This window comes from Musca domestica, unplaced genomic scaffold (assembly GCF_030504385.1).
Source record: "Musca domestica strain aabys unplaced genomic scaffold, Musca_domestica.polishedcontigs.V.1.1 37, whole genome shotgun sequence".
In the NCBI taxonomy this organism is placed as follows: Eukaryota; Metazoa; Arthropoda; class Insecta; order Diptera; family Muscidae; genus Musca; species Musca domestica.
Window position 1 is genome coordinate 864654 of NW_026712321.1, and position 18962 is coordinate 883615.

An 18962-nucleotide genomic window follows, 5' to 3' on the forward strand; every position below is an offset into this window, starting at 1 on the left:
GAAAGCAAAAATTGTCGAAAATAGCATCAAATTTTAGAATAAGTTTAGATTTGTTCGAATGGGTCACATTTGTCACGAATTATGGCCTTCAAACGGGCATTCCCGGTGAAGCGTTCCTCTATGAATTTAATTTTCAACAAAAAAAATTTTTTTGGTTAATCAAAATGCATCGGAACCTGGTACAAATGAAATCTTCTTACTTAAGGTGCTATCGGACGTAATGCGTTTTACATATGAGTTCACTTTTATTATCCGTTTGTTTTTTTTATTTCCTTTGAAATTATGGCAACCCTATGGCTATTAAGCGGAAGACAATAGAACCATTTTTCATTGTTTTTCCAGTGTTGTACATTAAGTGGGGTGGTTGTTAGATTGATTGATGATATGATGATATGGCTTTCATTTCCAAGCAAAAAAGGCAAATGTGCGTCTATGGCACACACTCGCTCTCTCTCTCTCTTGGTCTCTCTTTTTCCATGCATATTATCACTCTGAGCAGTCAGGCTCTCTGACTAATAATTTTCTAATAGTTTACAAATGTTCCAAGTATTTTCCATGGCAGAGAAATTGGCCAAGTGTGGTGAGCACACAATCGATATTTATATTGGGAGAGAGAGAGAGAGAAAAGTTAGCCTTTGCATATTTGCATTTAAAAAATACACACACACACCCAAAAACAACAATTGAGGCGCTTTTGAATGAATTCGTTTCTGTTGGATGGTTGTTTGAAGTGTGCAAACCAAACCGGAAAATATGTAGAACCCTGTTGTGAGAGCAAAACAAAGACAACGACAACAACAACAACGACAGCAATAAAAAATCCGCGCCACCAATGTTTTTTGTTTCTTTGGCTCTGTGGCCAAGCAAATGTATTACCACACATCAGTTTGTATTTATGTCAAGTCCAGCGTGGTTCACATTTAATCCACACACACCGTACAAGAGAAGAAGCAACAGAATTTAGAAATAAAAAAGAAAGAAAAAAATTACAAAAAATACCTAAATCCTCTCTAACGTACCAACCAACAACCCAACAATATTCGACTAGACACAAGTGGAGGACAACGCACGGCTGGCCATTCCAAAAAAACAGAAACAACATTGCTTCAAAAAAAATTCAAGAAACTATAAATAATTCAAATTTCAAATAGTATTGTGCAAAAACGCAAGGAAAGAGACAACACCGAAAAAAAATTCAAAACAACTGGAAAATATTAAAAAAATAAATAAAACAAAGTTTTTAAGTGACAAATTTAAAGAAAAAATAAATAAAAAAATGCATTTCCACAAAGTGAATACCTTGCTATTGCCTCTGCTCTTCATTGTGGGCTTGGTGATAATTTCAGGTAAAAATATAAAAAAATAATTGAAATTATTAATTTATTAAATTTCTTAATCTTATTTAGTTGTTTTTTTTTTTTCTTGAAAAGGATTACAACAATATTAAGATTAATAATAATTAATTAATGTGAGATTATTTGTGTGTCAGTGTGTGTGTGTACAAGTGCCTGCGTGCGTGCTGTCTTTCAATTATTAATGGAAAATCTTTGTCAAGAATTTTTATTTCATATTTTTTTTTTTCGGAAAAAGGGGTGTTTTCCCTAACAACAAAAACATTAGAATTCACATAGAGACACACCACCGCCATTAACATTGCCACCATAATACCCGTCACCGTCAGCCAGCCATTCATTCAGCACCACCACCACACCATCCATCCATCCACTACTCATAATAACAAGAACAACAACAACACCAGCAAAAGCATAAACATAGGATAGGCTTTTCTTGTTTTTTTTTTTTTTTTTTTGTTGGGTTGGTTGGTATACTGGTCTATGGATTTTGGCACTGGGAGATGGCGCTATGGAAATACGTATAACAATTATTCGATTTTCTGGTTGCATGATTACACTACTTGACAATAATTATGAACAACAAATGCTGCTGGTTGTTTGATTGGACATTTTCAATGTAGAAGTTTTGTATACAGGAATTCTGGAAGGATTATGACAAAAAGGAACTAAAATTGAATCGAAAGTTATTATTTTTATCGATAAAGTCGTCATATGCATAGAATTAGTTAAGAGAATTGCAAAAAAAGGACAATGACCTATTTAAAAAATGAAGCATATTTTTAGGCTAAACTGACGTTATTACACCATGTTCACATGAAACCCGATTTCTTACGCTAACAATAATTGTAAATTCCTTTTAAGAATTTATGGCACAGGCGTGGATTTTTTTTGCATAAAATTGCATCATAATAATCATGATTTTTCGACAAAAAAATATTAGACCAAAATTTTTTTCGACCAAAAAAAAATCCGACCAAATTTTTTTTTTCGACCAAAAATATTTTTCGAAAGAAAAATTAGAACAAAATTATTTTTCGACCAAAAACAAAAAAAAAAAAATACAAGAATACAAAAAATTGCCCTCAAGTTATAATTTGTCACATAAAACATTGCCGACCAATTTTTGTGACAAAAGAATTTTTTTTTTTCAAAAGCAAGGATAATACCATGGTATAATAAAAAAGGTAGTCATTTCAAATAAGCATATCCATCTCTGCATTTTCGGTAATTTACCTTGTCAAATTTTAATGCAAAGAAATATGGTTCCCATCTCCGATTTGTGTAAAATAAAACTTATGTTGTCAAATTAATAATTTTGAAAGAAAAATGTAAAGACATGATAGATTTTACCTTTTTAATTCTACCATGGATAGTAAACTGACGTTATTACACCCTGTTTACCTGAAATCCGATTGCTTATGCTCACAAAAATTGCAAATTCCTTTTAGGACAGGCGTGGATGTTTTTTTTTTTTTTGCAAAAAATTGCACCTGATAATCATGACTTTTCGACCAAAAAAAAAAATATTTTTTCGACCACAAAATTAGACCAAAATTTTTTTTTTCGAAAAAAAAAATTATACCAAAATTATTTTTCTACCAAAAAAAAAAAAAAAACTACAAGAATACAAAAAATTTTCCTCAAGTTATAATTTGTCACATAAAACAATGTCGACCAATTTTTGTGACAAAAAACTGTTTTCAAAAGCAATGATAATGGTAAAATTAAAAAGGTAGTCATTTCAAATAAGCATATCCATTTCTGCATTTTCTGTAATTTACCTTGTCAAATTTTAGTCCATCTCTAATTTCTGAATATACAATGGATTTATAAATAAAACTTATGTTTTCAAATTAATAATTTAAAAAAAAAAAAAAAAAAATTAAACATATGATTGCATGACTTTACCTTTTTAATTCTGCCATGGATAATAGTATGTTTAGATTAGACCCTTTTGCCAGTTAGCCTTCTTTATGAGGATTTATTTGACGCATATGGAAATGGCAAATTAAATCCAATAGTTTTACTAAATCCGGTCAAATGTAAACATACTATAAGAAATCAAACGTAAATTAATTTTTCAAAAAAGTTACTAAAGGTGAGAATACATAAAAACGCTTTTTTGACTGACTTAAGTCATCTAACTAACTTCATCGGAAAAAAGCAAAGGATCTTGGGGCAAAAATCGAACTAAGTCAACCTTGCCTCCTTTTCCTCCACGAAGAAGCCAGCTGATGACTTAAGCCTGCCAAAAAAGCGTTTTATGTATTCTCACCTTTATAAATTGATAATAAGGTATAAAATATTTTCTAAATCAAAAAATTCGACCAAATTTTTTTTTCACCCATAGAAGGAAAGCATAGCAGGGAAATATTAACTAAAATCGAAAAAAAAACACCCGATTGATAAAAGATATACCAGCGTTTACATAAACCGATTCCAAGAGAGAATAACAAAAGCGACTAGGGCCTCAATTCTTGTTCTATGAAAATGTGAAATAAAAACTTTTAAAAATCAAAGAAGTGTCAAATGAAAAATGTTATAAAGGAAATATATTTCATAGAACAAGAATCCAGCCCCAGTTTTCATTTTATAATTAAATTTAATTTGGGAGAGGATTTGAGATCATTTTTAAATAAAAATTTAGGCTTATATAAACCGATCACATCTAATTTTGTAAAAAAATGCTATTTGAAATCGTACCACAATATTTCTCGTAAAACATGGCAAAATTCATATTCTGCCATTTCATCTAATAAACCTTAAACGTTTTCTTTGGATTTTTCTAAGAGCTTCCTTTAGATTTCATTGGCAGGAAAGTCTTGTAGGTCTATGTAGTTCGATTATTGGTCATTAAATGCTATGTGTAAATGCGGGGTCGACACAGCTGCTGGGACAATTAACTGTCAAATCGATTTTGGAATTGAAAATATTAAATGAAAAATTATTGAAATTTGTAAACAATTTTGAAAAATACATAACAATTCTCGATTTGCGTCGTATAAGAAAACATGAAAATCTACTTGTTTATGTTAAAACATTTAAAAATTTTTAAATATCAATGTTCCCAGGCGTACCTGTATTCTTGTACCATGGTTGAGAGCTTCTTTTGGATTTCATCGAGAGAAATGTCTTTTGTAGGTCTATGTAGCTCGATTATTGGCGATTAGAGACTAGGATTTGTGCATGGTAGAAGAATACAGGTAGATGCATCAACGTTTGGGAAAATTGATATGGCAAATTTTTTTAAATATTTCTTAAAAAATAAATATATTTATATATGTTTTCCTACACGACGCCAATCGGAGATTGTTATTATATGAATTTTTTTAACAATTTTTACAAACTTGAGTAATTTTTCATTCAAATATTTCGATTCCAAAATTGGTTTGACAGTTCATTGTCCCAGCAGCTGTGTCGATGCGACTACTTGTATTCTTCTACGTGAACGTGGACGTGAAGTCTTTTGTAGGTCTATGTAGTTCGATTATTGCTGATTAGAGACTAGATTTTGTGTTTCGTTCCGCTTCCATTTGACGTAAGGTATATTATAGGTCTATGTAGTTCGATTATTGGTGATTAGAAGAAACTTACATTTATTCTGCGTTTTCTTCGGATTTGACTTTAATTGGACTCACTTTTCTATTATTTTTACAAACGCTGTTATTTTTATTGAATTTTTTTTTGACTGTGGCATTATATTCATAAAATCGTAAAATTTTTTTTTTCATAAAATACTCCAAAAATAGAATGCTTTGTAGTCTTTCCATATCTCATTTCAAGTGATAATTTTCTGCATTTAACTTTTCAAATTTAATGACATGTTTATGTTAGAGTCAGGTTCCCATGGCGCAATACAAATTATAACACCAATCAAATGGAATGTCAAAATTGCTGGTTATACTCATGGTAGAATTAAGAAGGTAAAGTCATGCTATCAATTTTTTTTTCCAAATAATCACTTTGACAACCTATCATTGTCAAAATGTTTATTTATAAATCCATTGTACATATAAAAATCAGAGATGGAATCCTGCTTTCTATGAAGTGAAAATTTGACAAGGTAAATTACAGAAAATGCAAAGATGGGAATGCTTATTTGAAATGACTTTACCTTCTTCATTTTTACCATGGATATACTATTTGTTTTACATTCGTACTCTGATTCCAATCACAATAAGGGTTTTGACAACTCATCTAGATAATCAGCTGCAGTAAATCTAGCATGATAGAAGAATATAGGTAGACGCGTCGACACATCTGCTGGGACAGTGAACTGTCAAACCAATTTTGGAATTGAAAATGTTCAATGAAAAATTATTTAAATTTGTAAAAATTGTTGAAAAACACGTATTATAATAACCTCCGAATGACGTCGTATAAGAAAACATATAAAAATCTACTTATATTTGAAACGACATTTAAAAATTTTTGACATATCAATGTTCCGAAGCGTTGATGCATCTACCTGTTAAATGTGAATTCCATTGCGAGTGTGTCAAATCCAATATCCAGTGGATTTGACATTAAATCTGCTTTTGAATAAAACCTCCCCATTTAGAATGTCAGTTCCTATAATTATACTTATAAAATATTGTATATCTTTGTAAAACGCCCAATTTAGCTGTCAAATTATTTTAGAGTTTTAATGGCCACTGTCTCTGAATTGCATATAAGGAATAATAACTAGCTAAACAAAATTAATCAATAAAATATTATGACATTTTATTTGTGGCCAATTTTGGCAAAAAAAATATTTTTTGTCGTTTTTTTGATTTAATTTTCAAACTTTTAAAGTTCAAATAGCAACAACCACAAAGTACATAAAAAGAACACTTTTTTTGCTTCCTTTTCCCATATTCACACACACACATAACTTTTTTATTGTAAATTGTTGCTGTTTTGTTGTTGCTTTTCAATCAATTGAACCAAAACAAAGTAATTTTTATGCGAGCCAGCCAGTGAGAGAGTGGTGAAGAAGGAAACCCAGAAGTCAGAAGCATAGTTATGCCAATAATAAAAAATGAATACTGCTGCTGCTGCTTCTGCTAATGATGATAATGATCATGATAATGAAGTTTTGTTTTCGATAATTATAACCATAAATACAAACACACACATCGTACATATTTGGTCAAATTTATCCATAAATGTTAGAAACCAGAGAGGGTATTACACTACTCAAACCAGCAAACACGCAGCGTTTAGACGACGTTTTAGCGCTAAGCGTTAGCGCTCATTTCCATTGGATACGATGACACTCCCATAAAAAGCGTGTAATGAATTAAAGTAATTGAAATAAAATTTTCTATATTTTTGTGTGTTGTTGTATTCTTTAGCAATTCCCGTTGTTGTTGTTGCTGTAAAACCTCATTAAAAAATATCATCTTTTTTTTTTTGTTTTTTTTTTTTTGGACGTGACTAAATGTGTTTTTGGTATTATTAATACAACAACAACAATATTATTATTGTTATTATTGGTTATGGGTGCCTTCTGCTGCTGCTGCTCCTCGGTATCTCATGGTGGAGTAGCAGGTTGTAAGGTGGGGGAGGAATGTATTTTTCTTTTTTGTGGAAGCAACAGTGGCGTATAATGTCATCATTTGTAATAAAAATTACAACAAATACACAAAAATTACCAAGGGCGCCCCAAAATTTCTCCATTTATGGTGAATATTTAACTCGTTAATGGCCATTCCTTAATTTAAAAATAGTTTGTCTTGTAATTTAGGCTTAATTTAGTCGTTTTTTTAATTTGGTTTTTGGTAGAGGTCATGACCAATGCTTGATTGGTCACAAAAAAAAAAAAAAAAGAATGCGGAAGGGAAGTGTCATTTCCATATAGGAATTTACATTTTTTTTAACAAATGCACACTTAGGAAATTTCAGAGTCTTACAGCCTTTGTCTGAAAGGTTTATTTGTGGACAAGGTCATTTTGTCGGACCTCAAATATGCGAAGGAATTTCTTCCCAAAATAATTGAATGATTCCGGATTAAGATTTCTATGCTTATATGTTAAATTTTTTGAAGTAACTAATTGTTTCTCCATAACAATATGCAGACTGAGTCCTCTGAAGGTGTTGTTGGCCAGAACATTTTTTTAGAAAAAAGAATATCAACTTCCAACAAATTAAGTGTGGAAATACATGAAGCGCATATTTGGCAGTCTTCTTCGTAGATGAACAAAGGAGTTTTAGGTTGACTTAGTTCGATTTTGGCCATATGCTCCTTTGTTCATTTCCGAAGAAGCCAGCCAGATAAGCGCTTTATGTATTCCCGCCTTAAAAGACACTCCATAAAATTCAATAAATATTCTCTACAATACTATATGTTTACATACGTAACCATGGTAGAATAATAATATGTTTACATACATATTATACACTAATCTATATTACCACATCAAGCGTGTTTATGGCACGTTTACACTTTACTGGATGTAGAAAGTAGGTCTATGTAGTTGACATGGTAGAAGAATACAGGTAGATGCATCAACGCTTGGTAACATTGATATATCAAAAATTTTTAAATGTTTTATCAAATATAAGTATATTTTTAAATGTTTTCTTATACGACGTCATTCGGAGATTATTATAATACGCGTTATCAGCAATTTTTACAAATTGAAATAATTTTCCATTTATCATTTTCATTTCTAAAATTGATTTGACAGTTCATTGTACCAGCAGCTGTGTCGATGCGTCTACTTATATATTTTTACCATGATAGTAACTTATATTACAACATCAATCATGTTTATGGTACGTTTACACTTTACTGGATGTACTTCCATTATTGTTGATTAGAGGCTGTATGCGAATGCAAAGTTTTGTGTTTTCTTTCGATTTCATCTGACGTAAAGTCTTTAGTAGGTCTATATAGTTTGATACATGGTAGAATTAAAAGAGGTGAAGTCATGCAATCATATGTTCACAATTGCTTTCAAAATTACTCGTTTGACAACACATCATTGTCAAAATTTTTATTTATAAATATATTGAGAGATGAGAACCTCTCTTTTTATTCAGTGAAATTTAACAAGGTAAATTACAGAAAATGCAGAGACGGATATGCTTATTTGAAACGGCTTTACCTTCATAATTTTACCATGGTTTGATCATTGGTTCAAATTATCAGACGAATTCGATTTAAAAATACACATTTCAAAAATGAAATGTCGTCGAAGGTGTCATTTTGGAGGAAAAATGTAAACATATTGATTAAAACATCATGCGTTTACACTTGATTGGATTTAATAAACCTAATGGTTTTATACGACAAGCATAACCACATAAAATAAGTTAACCTGGTAAAAAAGATTTTAATGTAAACCTACTCTTCGTTTTAAAATTGTGAGTATTATCTACGAATATGGTAAAAAAATACTAAAGTTAAATGTTGGAAATATTACTCCAACATAACGTGTAAACTAGCCTTTATTGTATCTTTACATTAGAATTTCCTGCCGGTTAGACCTCTTTTATAAGAGATTTATTTGATGTGCTCGTATATGCAATGGAATTGTCAATTTAAATCAAGTGGATTAACTAAATCGCATAATGTGTGAATCTACTATTATAGAAAGCAAAAACACACTATTAGTTTCAACAACACACTATAGTTTTCAAATATGTTATAATGATACGATAGATAGATGTTAAAAAAAGTCACTTCATATATGACTCGAACATGGTGTTTAAACTTGCCTTTATTGTATGTTTAAATTAGAACTTCCTCTTTTATAAAGGATTTATTTCATATATATGACATGAAATTGACAATTGAAAGATATAGACGCTGTATGTGAATGCAAAGCTTTATGCCGCATCAGATGGATAAATTTGAAAGACGTCAACATTTCACTCTTAAACTTATTTGAAGTCATTAAAAGATTTAGACGCTGTATGTAAATGCAAAACTTTATGCCGCATCAGCGAGATATACTTTTGAAAGACGATGCGTGTAAATGTCAAAATTTTGCTAAAATATATGGTAAGGTTCAAATATGTTCTGTTCTGTTCCGGGACCCGCAAAATGGTACTATATTGCACTCTTTTTAAACATTTTTACTTATAGGCAAAATGAAGACACAGGCACGTTCTCTTTTAAAATTTTATATTGGGTAATTTTGAGGACGGCGTCTCTTTTTTAAGTACATGAAATTCTTAAACAGATTGGTAATAATTAAATTACTGACCTTCTTAGTTCAATGAACTAGATCCTAGCTTATAGGCTCTTTTCAGTCAATCATTTAATGTAACTAGTTCCGAGTTCTCTGTACAATGAACCAAATTGTACAATTCTAAAGCATTACACAGCTGTAGGGACAATGAATTGTCAAACCAATTTTGAATGAAAAATTATTTAAATGTGTAAAATTTGTTGAAAAAGGCATATCATAACAATTTCCGATTGGTGTCGTATAAGAAAAGTTATAAAAATCCACTAGTTTTTGAAAAAAAAAATATTTTAAAAATTGAAAATTGATATATCAATGTTCCAAAGCATTAATGCATCTACCTGTATTCTTCTATCATGGTTGTATCTAAAACATCTCTTAGCACAGAGAACGGTTATAATTAAATAAAATGCTAAACTAGATTGGTCATTGTTCGATCACTGACCTAGTTCACAGGCTCTTTTCAATTAATCGTTCAATCGAACTAGTTCCTTCGTGAACTATTGAACTCTAATATAAACAAAATGTAAACAAACTTTGACATTGCTACTTACCTTAAGATGGCAATCATGGTAGAAGAATACAATGAACTGTGAAACCGAATTTGGAATTGAAAATCTTAAATGAAAAGTTATTGAAATTTGTTGACATTTTTGAAAAATACATATCCATACAACCTCCGATTTGCGTCGTATAAGAATACATAAAGATCTACTTATTTTTGACAAAACACTTTATAATTGTTGACATATTAATGTTCCCAATCGTTGTTGCATCTACCTATATTCTTCTACCATGGGTTGCAATACTGAATTACTCTTCAAAATGTTGTAAACAAAATCAGCTGATGATCTTATTTGAAATGGACCTCCTATACCTCAATAGTTTTCATACTGTGCTTTAATTTTCTGCTGAAGTATAACCATCGTCCTTAAACCATAATACCACCGACACCATAAACTTCTATTTTTATACCCTCTACCATAGTATGAAGGGTATAATAAGTTTGTCATTCCGTTTGTAACACCTCGAAATAAACATTTTAGACCCCACAAAGTATGTATATTCTTGATCAGCATAAAATTCTATTTCGATTTTGCGATGTCCGTCCGTCTGTGGGAATCACGATAGCTTCCGAACGAATTGAAGTAGATTGATAAAATTTTACCCAAATGTATGTTATGTCTGCCGGACTTTTGGTATTGAAAATGGGCCATGTAGGTCTACGTTTTGGTATAGCCCCCATATAACGGTACCTTCCGATATTCAATATTTTGATGATTTTAGCGACATTATTCACCGTAATTATTTCATATTTGGTATTTGAAGTTCGAAATGGATACTACAGCCTAATACAGAAAATTGTCTGTGCTGGTTTACGTCTTCGTATTGCCCCCATTTAACGGTACCTCTCGATATTCTATATTTTGATCATTTTAGCGACATTATTCACCGGAATTGTTTCAAATTTGGTATTTGATGTTCGTAATGGATGCTACAGCCTATGACAGAAGATTGTCTGTGCAGGTTCACGTCTTCGTATAGCTCCCATATAACGGTACCTCCCAATATTCGGTATTTTGATGTTTTTGGCGACATTATCACCGAATTGTTTCAAATTTGGTATTTGAAGTTCGTAATGGATGCTAAGGCCTAAGACAGAAAATTGTCTGTGCCGGTCCACGTCTTCGTAGAGCCCCTATATAACGGTACCCCCACATAATCCGTATTTTAATGATTTTAGCGACATTTTTCACCGGAATTGTTTCAAATTTGGTATTTGAAGTTCGGAATTCGTAAAATTACTTATGCAGGTCCATGTCGTCGTATAGACCCTAATATAACAGCTACATTCGGTATTTTTAAGATTTCAACAGAATTTTCAACGGATTTATTGTTTGTGAGAATTGCCAAATTGTTGGAGGATATTCGAACTTACAGCTTTTTTACTTGTTTTTTATATTTTTCAAATTTTTATAGAATTCACCGGAGAACAAATTGGAAACTCTTTTTTTTTTTGTTTTTTTTTTTTTGACACTTCATTCCGTCATTATTCGCTAAAGGCCTTTTGGTATACTTCTTGTATAGAAAAAAGAATACACATAGAATGCCCTGCATTTCGAAATAAAACTACTTTTTATAAAGGTCAAAGGTCTAATGGTTTACTTTTGTAGACGTTCATTTCTTTGTGCTTCAATTTTATGGCCAGTTCTCTTTTTGTTAGGGCCCTTGAAAACATTGTTGCCAATACGGTCATGTGTCAATGTTGTTGTTGTTATTTTTGTTCGGCATGAAGACAAGTCACTACAACAACAAACAATATTTTTGTACATTTGGCCGACGTTTGTCGTTGTTTTTTTTTTTTTTTTGTTTTTACTTTATTTTGGTTGGAATGCATGAACATTTAAATATTGGAAAACTACATTCTGACTTTATGCTCTGACATCATCGCGGCAAGAAAATGTATACTAACTGACGGAGCCAAATTCATTCACACGCACACACACACACATTTGCTGATGGACAGACATGACGTTTGGTGTCTGTCCACCCTAATATTGTTGGATTTGTTTTCGACACAATCACCCATTGACGAAGGGGACGGCCGCCCGGCGCTGATGACGATACGTAATGTCTGTCTGCCAGTCCGTCAGACAAACCGGGCCAACATCCAACAGTTATACAATGCGTGTGCAATATTCGATGAGGCCGCAGAAGTAGAAGAAGAAGAAATTGTATTAAGAATACCAGCACGCACGTACCCACATACATGTGTACATACATATCTAGGTATACACTACATGTGCACATAAGTATGGGTGGATATATGTTTTTTTTTTTCTTCTCGATTCCAATACCCAGGTTCATCCATATGGACGATGAATGTTTTGGATGGCTGGGATATGTGTGAGATTTTGTGTATTTTTTTTTTAAACAGAAAAATTGGAATAACAGAATCGAGCAACAGCAACAACAACTGCAGCCAGAGTAAAAAAATTGCATTCATTTGTTTGGAATATCATCAGCATCAAAATTCGGTGCATAACCGCCTTCTTAGTCAGCATCAGCATGAATTTCCTTAAATTCCTCATTTTGGTGGTGTTGTTGCTGTTGTTATTGTTGTTGTGTGTGGCAATGCACCCATCTCACTGTCATACGAATATCTTCGTCATCTACACACACTCACTCACACCAATTCAAAATATGGATTAATATTTTTGCTGCTTCTCATATGTCATTCTCCTTAGAAGACGTTTTATTTTTTTGTTGTGATCATTTTTGTTGTCCGTTTTTTTTTTGCCTGACTTAGCAAGAAAATTTGTGCAAAAGAAAACCCAAATCCTTTTTCTTTGTATGCTAAGACCTAACCGTTGTTATATTTCTTATCTCTTAAATTCATAACTCTCTCTCTAGCTCTCCCTTTGTAACCCTCTCTCTCCCTCTCTGATTCCATTCATGTATTCATTGTGTTTTTATTCTTTTTTCTCTTTCTCCTTGCAGGCATTGATGCTGTGGAAAATCAACAACAACAAAAGGGTAAACAGGATGTTGCCTCCAACGAATTCGATTACAGCGAAGAAACTGAGCCTGAGCCCACCAACGGCGATGTGACCCCAACAATGGCATCAAAACCATATTTTGAAAATAAATTAAATGTTGTCTATTATTCGCATGAGGGCGAAAACATAACCTTAAATTGTGCGCCAAAAAATTTCAATGGTAAATATGTTTTCTTGTTATTGTTGTTATTTCTTAATACATAACCTACAAAACACAAGGCCAGCGAGAAGAAAAGTGTGTAAGCAAATAATTGTTGCTAATAACCCAGTTTAGCAGCACACAACGTTGACCTAGTCAGAATGGTTTTAAGTTACACAGATAATGGGAGACAGGAAAGCGGTTTTTTTTTTTAAATGTGGCTTTTTAAGAACTAAAAGGAACCCATACGTAAAGCGTTCTCAGCCTATTAGGGCTCAATTCTTGTTTTAGGGAAAAAAGTTAACTAAAAAACATTTTTAAAGACAAGACATGTCAAATGAAAAAAAAGGGAACTAGACCTGGTTCCTGGTTCAAATTAAAGTATTTATAAAGAAAATAGTTTTTAATTTCACATTTTCATAGAACAATAATGCAAACCCTGATCACATAGGACTCGAACGTGTAGCGAACTCATGCGTGAAGCGTTCTTAGTCTACCGGGGCTCAATTCTTGTTTTATGGAAAAAAAGTGAACTAAAAAACATTTTTAAAGGCAAGACATGTCAAATGAAAAAAAGGGGAACTAGACCTGGTTCCTGGTTCAAATTAAAGTATAACTAAAATAGTTTTTAATTTCACATTCTCCTAAAACAGGAATGCAAACCCTAATCACATAGGACTCAAACTGAAACTAATTTGGTTATAATATCCAAATCGAAGTATTTTTGGTTGTCAGGAGCACCCTCACAATTAAATTAATTGTGGTTTGTAATAGAGGGAACTAAACCTGGTTCCTGGTTCAAATGATAGTATTTAGAAGGAAAATATTTTTCATTTCACATTTTCATAGAACAGGAATGAAGACACTGATCACATGGGACTCAAACTGGAGTCATTTGGCTATGATGCCCACTCTGATACCGTAGACCGGTATCCTTTCTGATGTTGTCAGGGGCACTTTCACATTTCATTTGGTTCGATTTTGGCCCTATGCTCCTTTGTTATTTTCCGAAGAAGCCAGTCTATGACTTAAGCCAGTCAATAAAACGTTTTATGTATTCTCACCTAAAAATGCGCTTAGCTGTTGGGAGGGGGAACAACTATTTCCATATAAATCTGATATTTTTTGAAGTATCTAAATGTTTAAATAAAGCAATGCTTAAATCGTGATTTCGCCGCGAATTTTGCCATTTTGGCTGAACGAAACGTGGAAATGCAAAACTGTTGTCAGTTACATGTGACAGTTACAGTGTTGTATTTTCACGCCGAAGTCACGATTTAAGCTTTAACCTGTTTTAGCCTTATGCAAAATTCGGGTGAATGTGTAGAGATGTATAGTTGAAACCAAAGGTTGATTATTAAGGTGTGTAAGTAAAAGCAGCTTGGCATCCTGGCTAGGCATATTAATGCCAATTTTAAAGCTCTTGCATCCCTTTATGGTGTGCCACAAAATATGCCTTGTGAAGACTTTAAGCTGCTTATGTACCCACACCTTAAGACTTTTTGCTTAAATAAGCTTAATTTACTAGGCAACATATATTCAGTACAATGTAAACGTACCGATATTTGTTGGTAACTCAAAAAAGAGTTAGAGAAATTTACTACAGATTCCTACCATACATAAATAGATCTTCTTAAGACCGAATTTATTTTATATCCACTGCGAACATCTACATAATTAGTTGCAGAAAATTCAGTACCTTTTCATTGTGCATTATTTGGGTTGTATAGTTCACGAATGAACTAGTTCCATTGAGTGATTCTTTATTAAGAGCGTATAAACTAGGCCTGTCAATCTTGTTCATTCTAATGCACAGAACTTAGAATCGGCCCATAGTAGAAGAATATATGTAGTTGCATCGACAAAGCTGTGGGACAATGAACTGCCAAACCAATTTTGGAATTGAAAATGTTGAATGAAAAATTATTTAAATTTGTAAAAATTGTTGAAAACCCCGAATTATAATAACCTCCGAATGACGTCGAATATGAAAACATATAAATCTAGTACTTAAATTTGAAAAGTCATTAAAATTTTTTGACAAATCAATGTTCCCAAGCTTTGTTGTATCTACCTGTATTCTTCTACCATGGCCAGACACTATTTAAGGCCGCATGAATTGAAATATGTTTTAGGTCTTTAAAAACAAAAATCGTTTTTTGTTACGTCACTTTTTATTATCTTTGATTCTGAACGAGTCCTTCCACAAGTTCTACCAAACTTTACTAGCAGATAGTTTTGCCTTTTTTATTTTCAAATTATTTTTCTACTTTTTAGGATGTAAATTTTTATAAAGTTTTCATTCAATATTTTCAATTCCAAAATTGGTTTGGCCCATCAGCTGTGTCGATGCGTCCGCGTGTATTCTTCTACCATGGTTCACACTTATCTAGCAAATATGGCTCGGTGAATTATTCTGAATCAAACGATTGAAGTGTGAACTATGAATAGATGGAACTAGTTCATTCAAATGGAACAGAACAAGATGGTGCGTTCAGTGAAATGAAATAGATTTTCAAACTCTACCCTTTATTCATCCTCTCACCCATTGTAAAATTAAGAAGGTAAAGTCATTTCAAATAAGCATATCCATCTCTGAATTTTCTGTAATTTACCTTTTCAAATTTCACTGCATAGAAAACAGGTTCCCAAATCTATTCTGAATCCATACATTTTGACAATGAAATGTTGTCAAATGAAAAATTTTAAAAAAATTGTGAACATATGATTGCATGACCTTACCTTCTTCATTCTACCATGCTCCCACCTTAGTCTAGATTGAGAAAGTTTTTTATTGCTGCGGAACGTAAGGCTTTATTCCTGACTATATTGCACCACTTTTTTCGCAATTTGAACAAAAACCCATATTTCTTTCTGGCAAACTTAGTGCGTGTGAACTGGGTCTTATGGAGAAGAGACCTTTTTTAATGTATAAATATGTCTTATATTTCCTGCAGAAAGATGTTCTTACTAGGTCAACAACATATTTTTATTATTTTTTTTTAATTTTTTTCTAAAATTTTCCCTTGAAAACCACTCACCTGGAAAACCAACCGGCGACCTTTTTGCTGCGTTTTTTTTTTTTTTGAAATGCTTGGCGTTCTAAATTCCAGTTTAATTGGACATAACGTTTGAATTATTGTACTTTTCGATTGAGTCATTTCAAAGCATTTCCATGGAAAGCTGGTCAAGGACATAAAAATCGACGCATAGGACGTCAGTAATGCAATGAGAATTTCTTGCACAAAAAGGAACAACAAGAACAGGACTAATTATATTGTTTTAGTTGGGTTGTTGTTGTTGTTATTTGTGAACATTAAAATTTTTGTTTGTTGGCTGATGGCTGATGATGGCGACGACGATGATAATGATAATAAATAAAAGCATTCCATGCAAAACGAATATTTACATTACTCCTAAAAATATGCAATGTGAGAATATTTTGCACGAAATTTTTAAGCAAAGAATGTTGATAGTCCGAATTTTTTTTCCAGGGCATAACAACAAAAGTGAATTGTATAAATGAAAATGTTGTTGTTGTTTGTTTGTGTTCTTGTTTTACCATTTGATTAGTCAGTCAACCGACTAGCCTATGCGTTGCGTCCATGATGCCAATTGCCAAATGGCAAATATCAAATAACTGTCACTCTCTCCCTCTCTGTCTCTGGGGACAATGGGGGCAATATGGCATTCTTCAAAATAATTTATCACATTTAGGCAGAGTTTTTTTGTTTTTTGAAGTTAAAATGTGGAAATAAAATGATCTATTCCCCATGGAATGAAAGACGCTGTTTTTTTAATCCCCAGGCAAACATTTGCTAAACAAATTAAAAAATAGGCAGATTTTAATTTGAAAATGGGAATGTGCAGGGGTGTACTTTGAGGGGGTATTGTAAAGAATTTTTAAACTAAAGACTACAACAAACAAAACAAATTAATAGAAATAAAGTTATCTCTGTAACTAAAGAACTCTGCAATGAAGAAGTGCGTTAGTTGGCAAATATGTAGTTAAAGTTAGACTGTGTTCACACTTAAGGAATTACAAGACCTAATGGCTGATACTTTTATTATCCATGTGTATTTCTATGTGTATGTCAAAATTGTCATTTTACGTATGACTCATAATTTTTGCTATTATACACTGGCATATGTTTTTTTATGTCTTTTGGTTACATTGTGTTTATATTGTAATTTTATAAAAAATTATAATAATTTATGTATAGATTTTTATCGAAAATTTAATTGTATGTATTTTCACACAACAAACAAACTACACATTTCATTAAATTATATTTTCTCATGAAAATAGGGCACGCTGTGATCGAAAAAGTACGTATGTACCATGGTAAAAGAATATAGGTAGACGCATCGACACAGCTGCTGGGACAATGCACTGTCAAACCAATTTTGGAATTGAAAAAGTTGAATGAAAAATCATTTAAATTTGTAAATATGGTCGTATAAGGAAGCATATAAAAATCTACTTATATTTGAAAAAATATTAAAAATTTTTTGACATATCAATGCTCCCGAGCATTGATGCATCTACCTGTATTCTTCTGCCATGGTATGGAGGATACATTAAGTTAGTCATTCCGTTTGTAACACCTCGAAATATACATTTTAGACCGCACAAGGTATATATATTCTTGATCAGCATAAAATTCTGTTTGTCCGTCTGTGGAAATCACTCTAGCTTCCGAACGAAATGAAGTAGGTTGATAAAATTTTACTCAAATATACAATATGTCTGCAGGACTTTTGGTATTGAAAATGGTGGCCATGTAGGTCCACGTTTTGGTATAGCCCCCATATAATGGCACCTCCCTATTTCCGGTATTTTGGTGATTTAAGCGACATTATTCACCGGAATTGTTTCAAATTTGGTATTTAAAGTTCGTAATGGATACTATAGCCTATGACCGAAAATTGTCTGTGCAGGTTCACGTCTCCGTATAGCCCCCATATAATGGTACCTCCCTATTTTTGGTATTTTGATGATTTTAGCGACATTATTCACGGGAATTATTTCAAATTTGGTTTTTGAAGTTCGTAATGGATGCTACAGCCTGTGACAGAAAATTGTTTATGCAGGTCCACGTTTTGGTATAGCCCCCATATAATGGTACCTCCCTATATTCTGTATTTTGATGATTTTAGTTAAATTATTCAATGAATTTTTTTCACCGAATAATTAAAGGTCGAACAACGAATATCGAACAAACAACTATCAGACAAACTTTCAAAATATACATTTCCAATTACATTTGACATTTTTATTGATTTTAAACAGCTGGTAACTTTATTACTGCACCAGGTCAAACCATATTTGAAACGAGTAAAGGTGAGGTAAGATTGTGACATACGTCATCGGCTGTGTTTTTCGGCAAAAATCGATCTAAATCAACCTAATTATTTTTTACAAAAAAAGCAAGTCAATTACTTATACCTGAAAAAAATACATTTTATATATCTCCACCTTAACGGTGTCAGAATGCAACAGTAGTTTGATATATTCTTTTACCAAAAAACCAGTCTCTGACATATGCCATAACACACTCACCATAACACACCTCCTAGTAGATAATCTATGTGATGATCTTTAAAAAAATCCTACATATTTATCTATGGAAAGGATAATAGTCCTACTTAAACTTTTCCTCAGATATCTTGCTTTGTTTCGGCTTTTCTAGGTCTGAGAGAATGGAAAACATTGCCTCCATTTGTG

At 32.2% G+C, this 18962-nt stretch overlaps 2 protein-coding genes across 2 annotated transcripts in view; both read left to right on the forward strand.

Moving 5' to 3' along the window:
- Positions 1 to 18962, forward strand: part of LOC101892536 (protein 5NUC) — a 174379-nt gene that overhangs the window by 40624 nt on the left and 114793 nt on the right. The gene's annotated exons all lie outside the window — the stretch shown is intronic.
- The window catches only part of LOC105261721 (uncharacterized), a 31593-nt gene continuing 13343 nt past the window's right edge, over positions 713 to 18962 (forward strand). The window contains exons 1-2 of the mRNA XM_059126205.1: positions 713 to 1346; positions 13037 to 13255. Coding sequence (XP_058982188.1) covers positions 1277 to 1346; positions 13037 to 13255 — 289 coding nt within the window. The 5' untranslated portion in view covers positions 713 to 1276. The remainder of the gene's footprint in view (positions 1347 to 13036; positions 13256 to 18962) is intronic.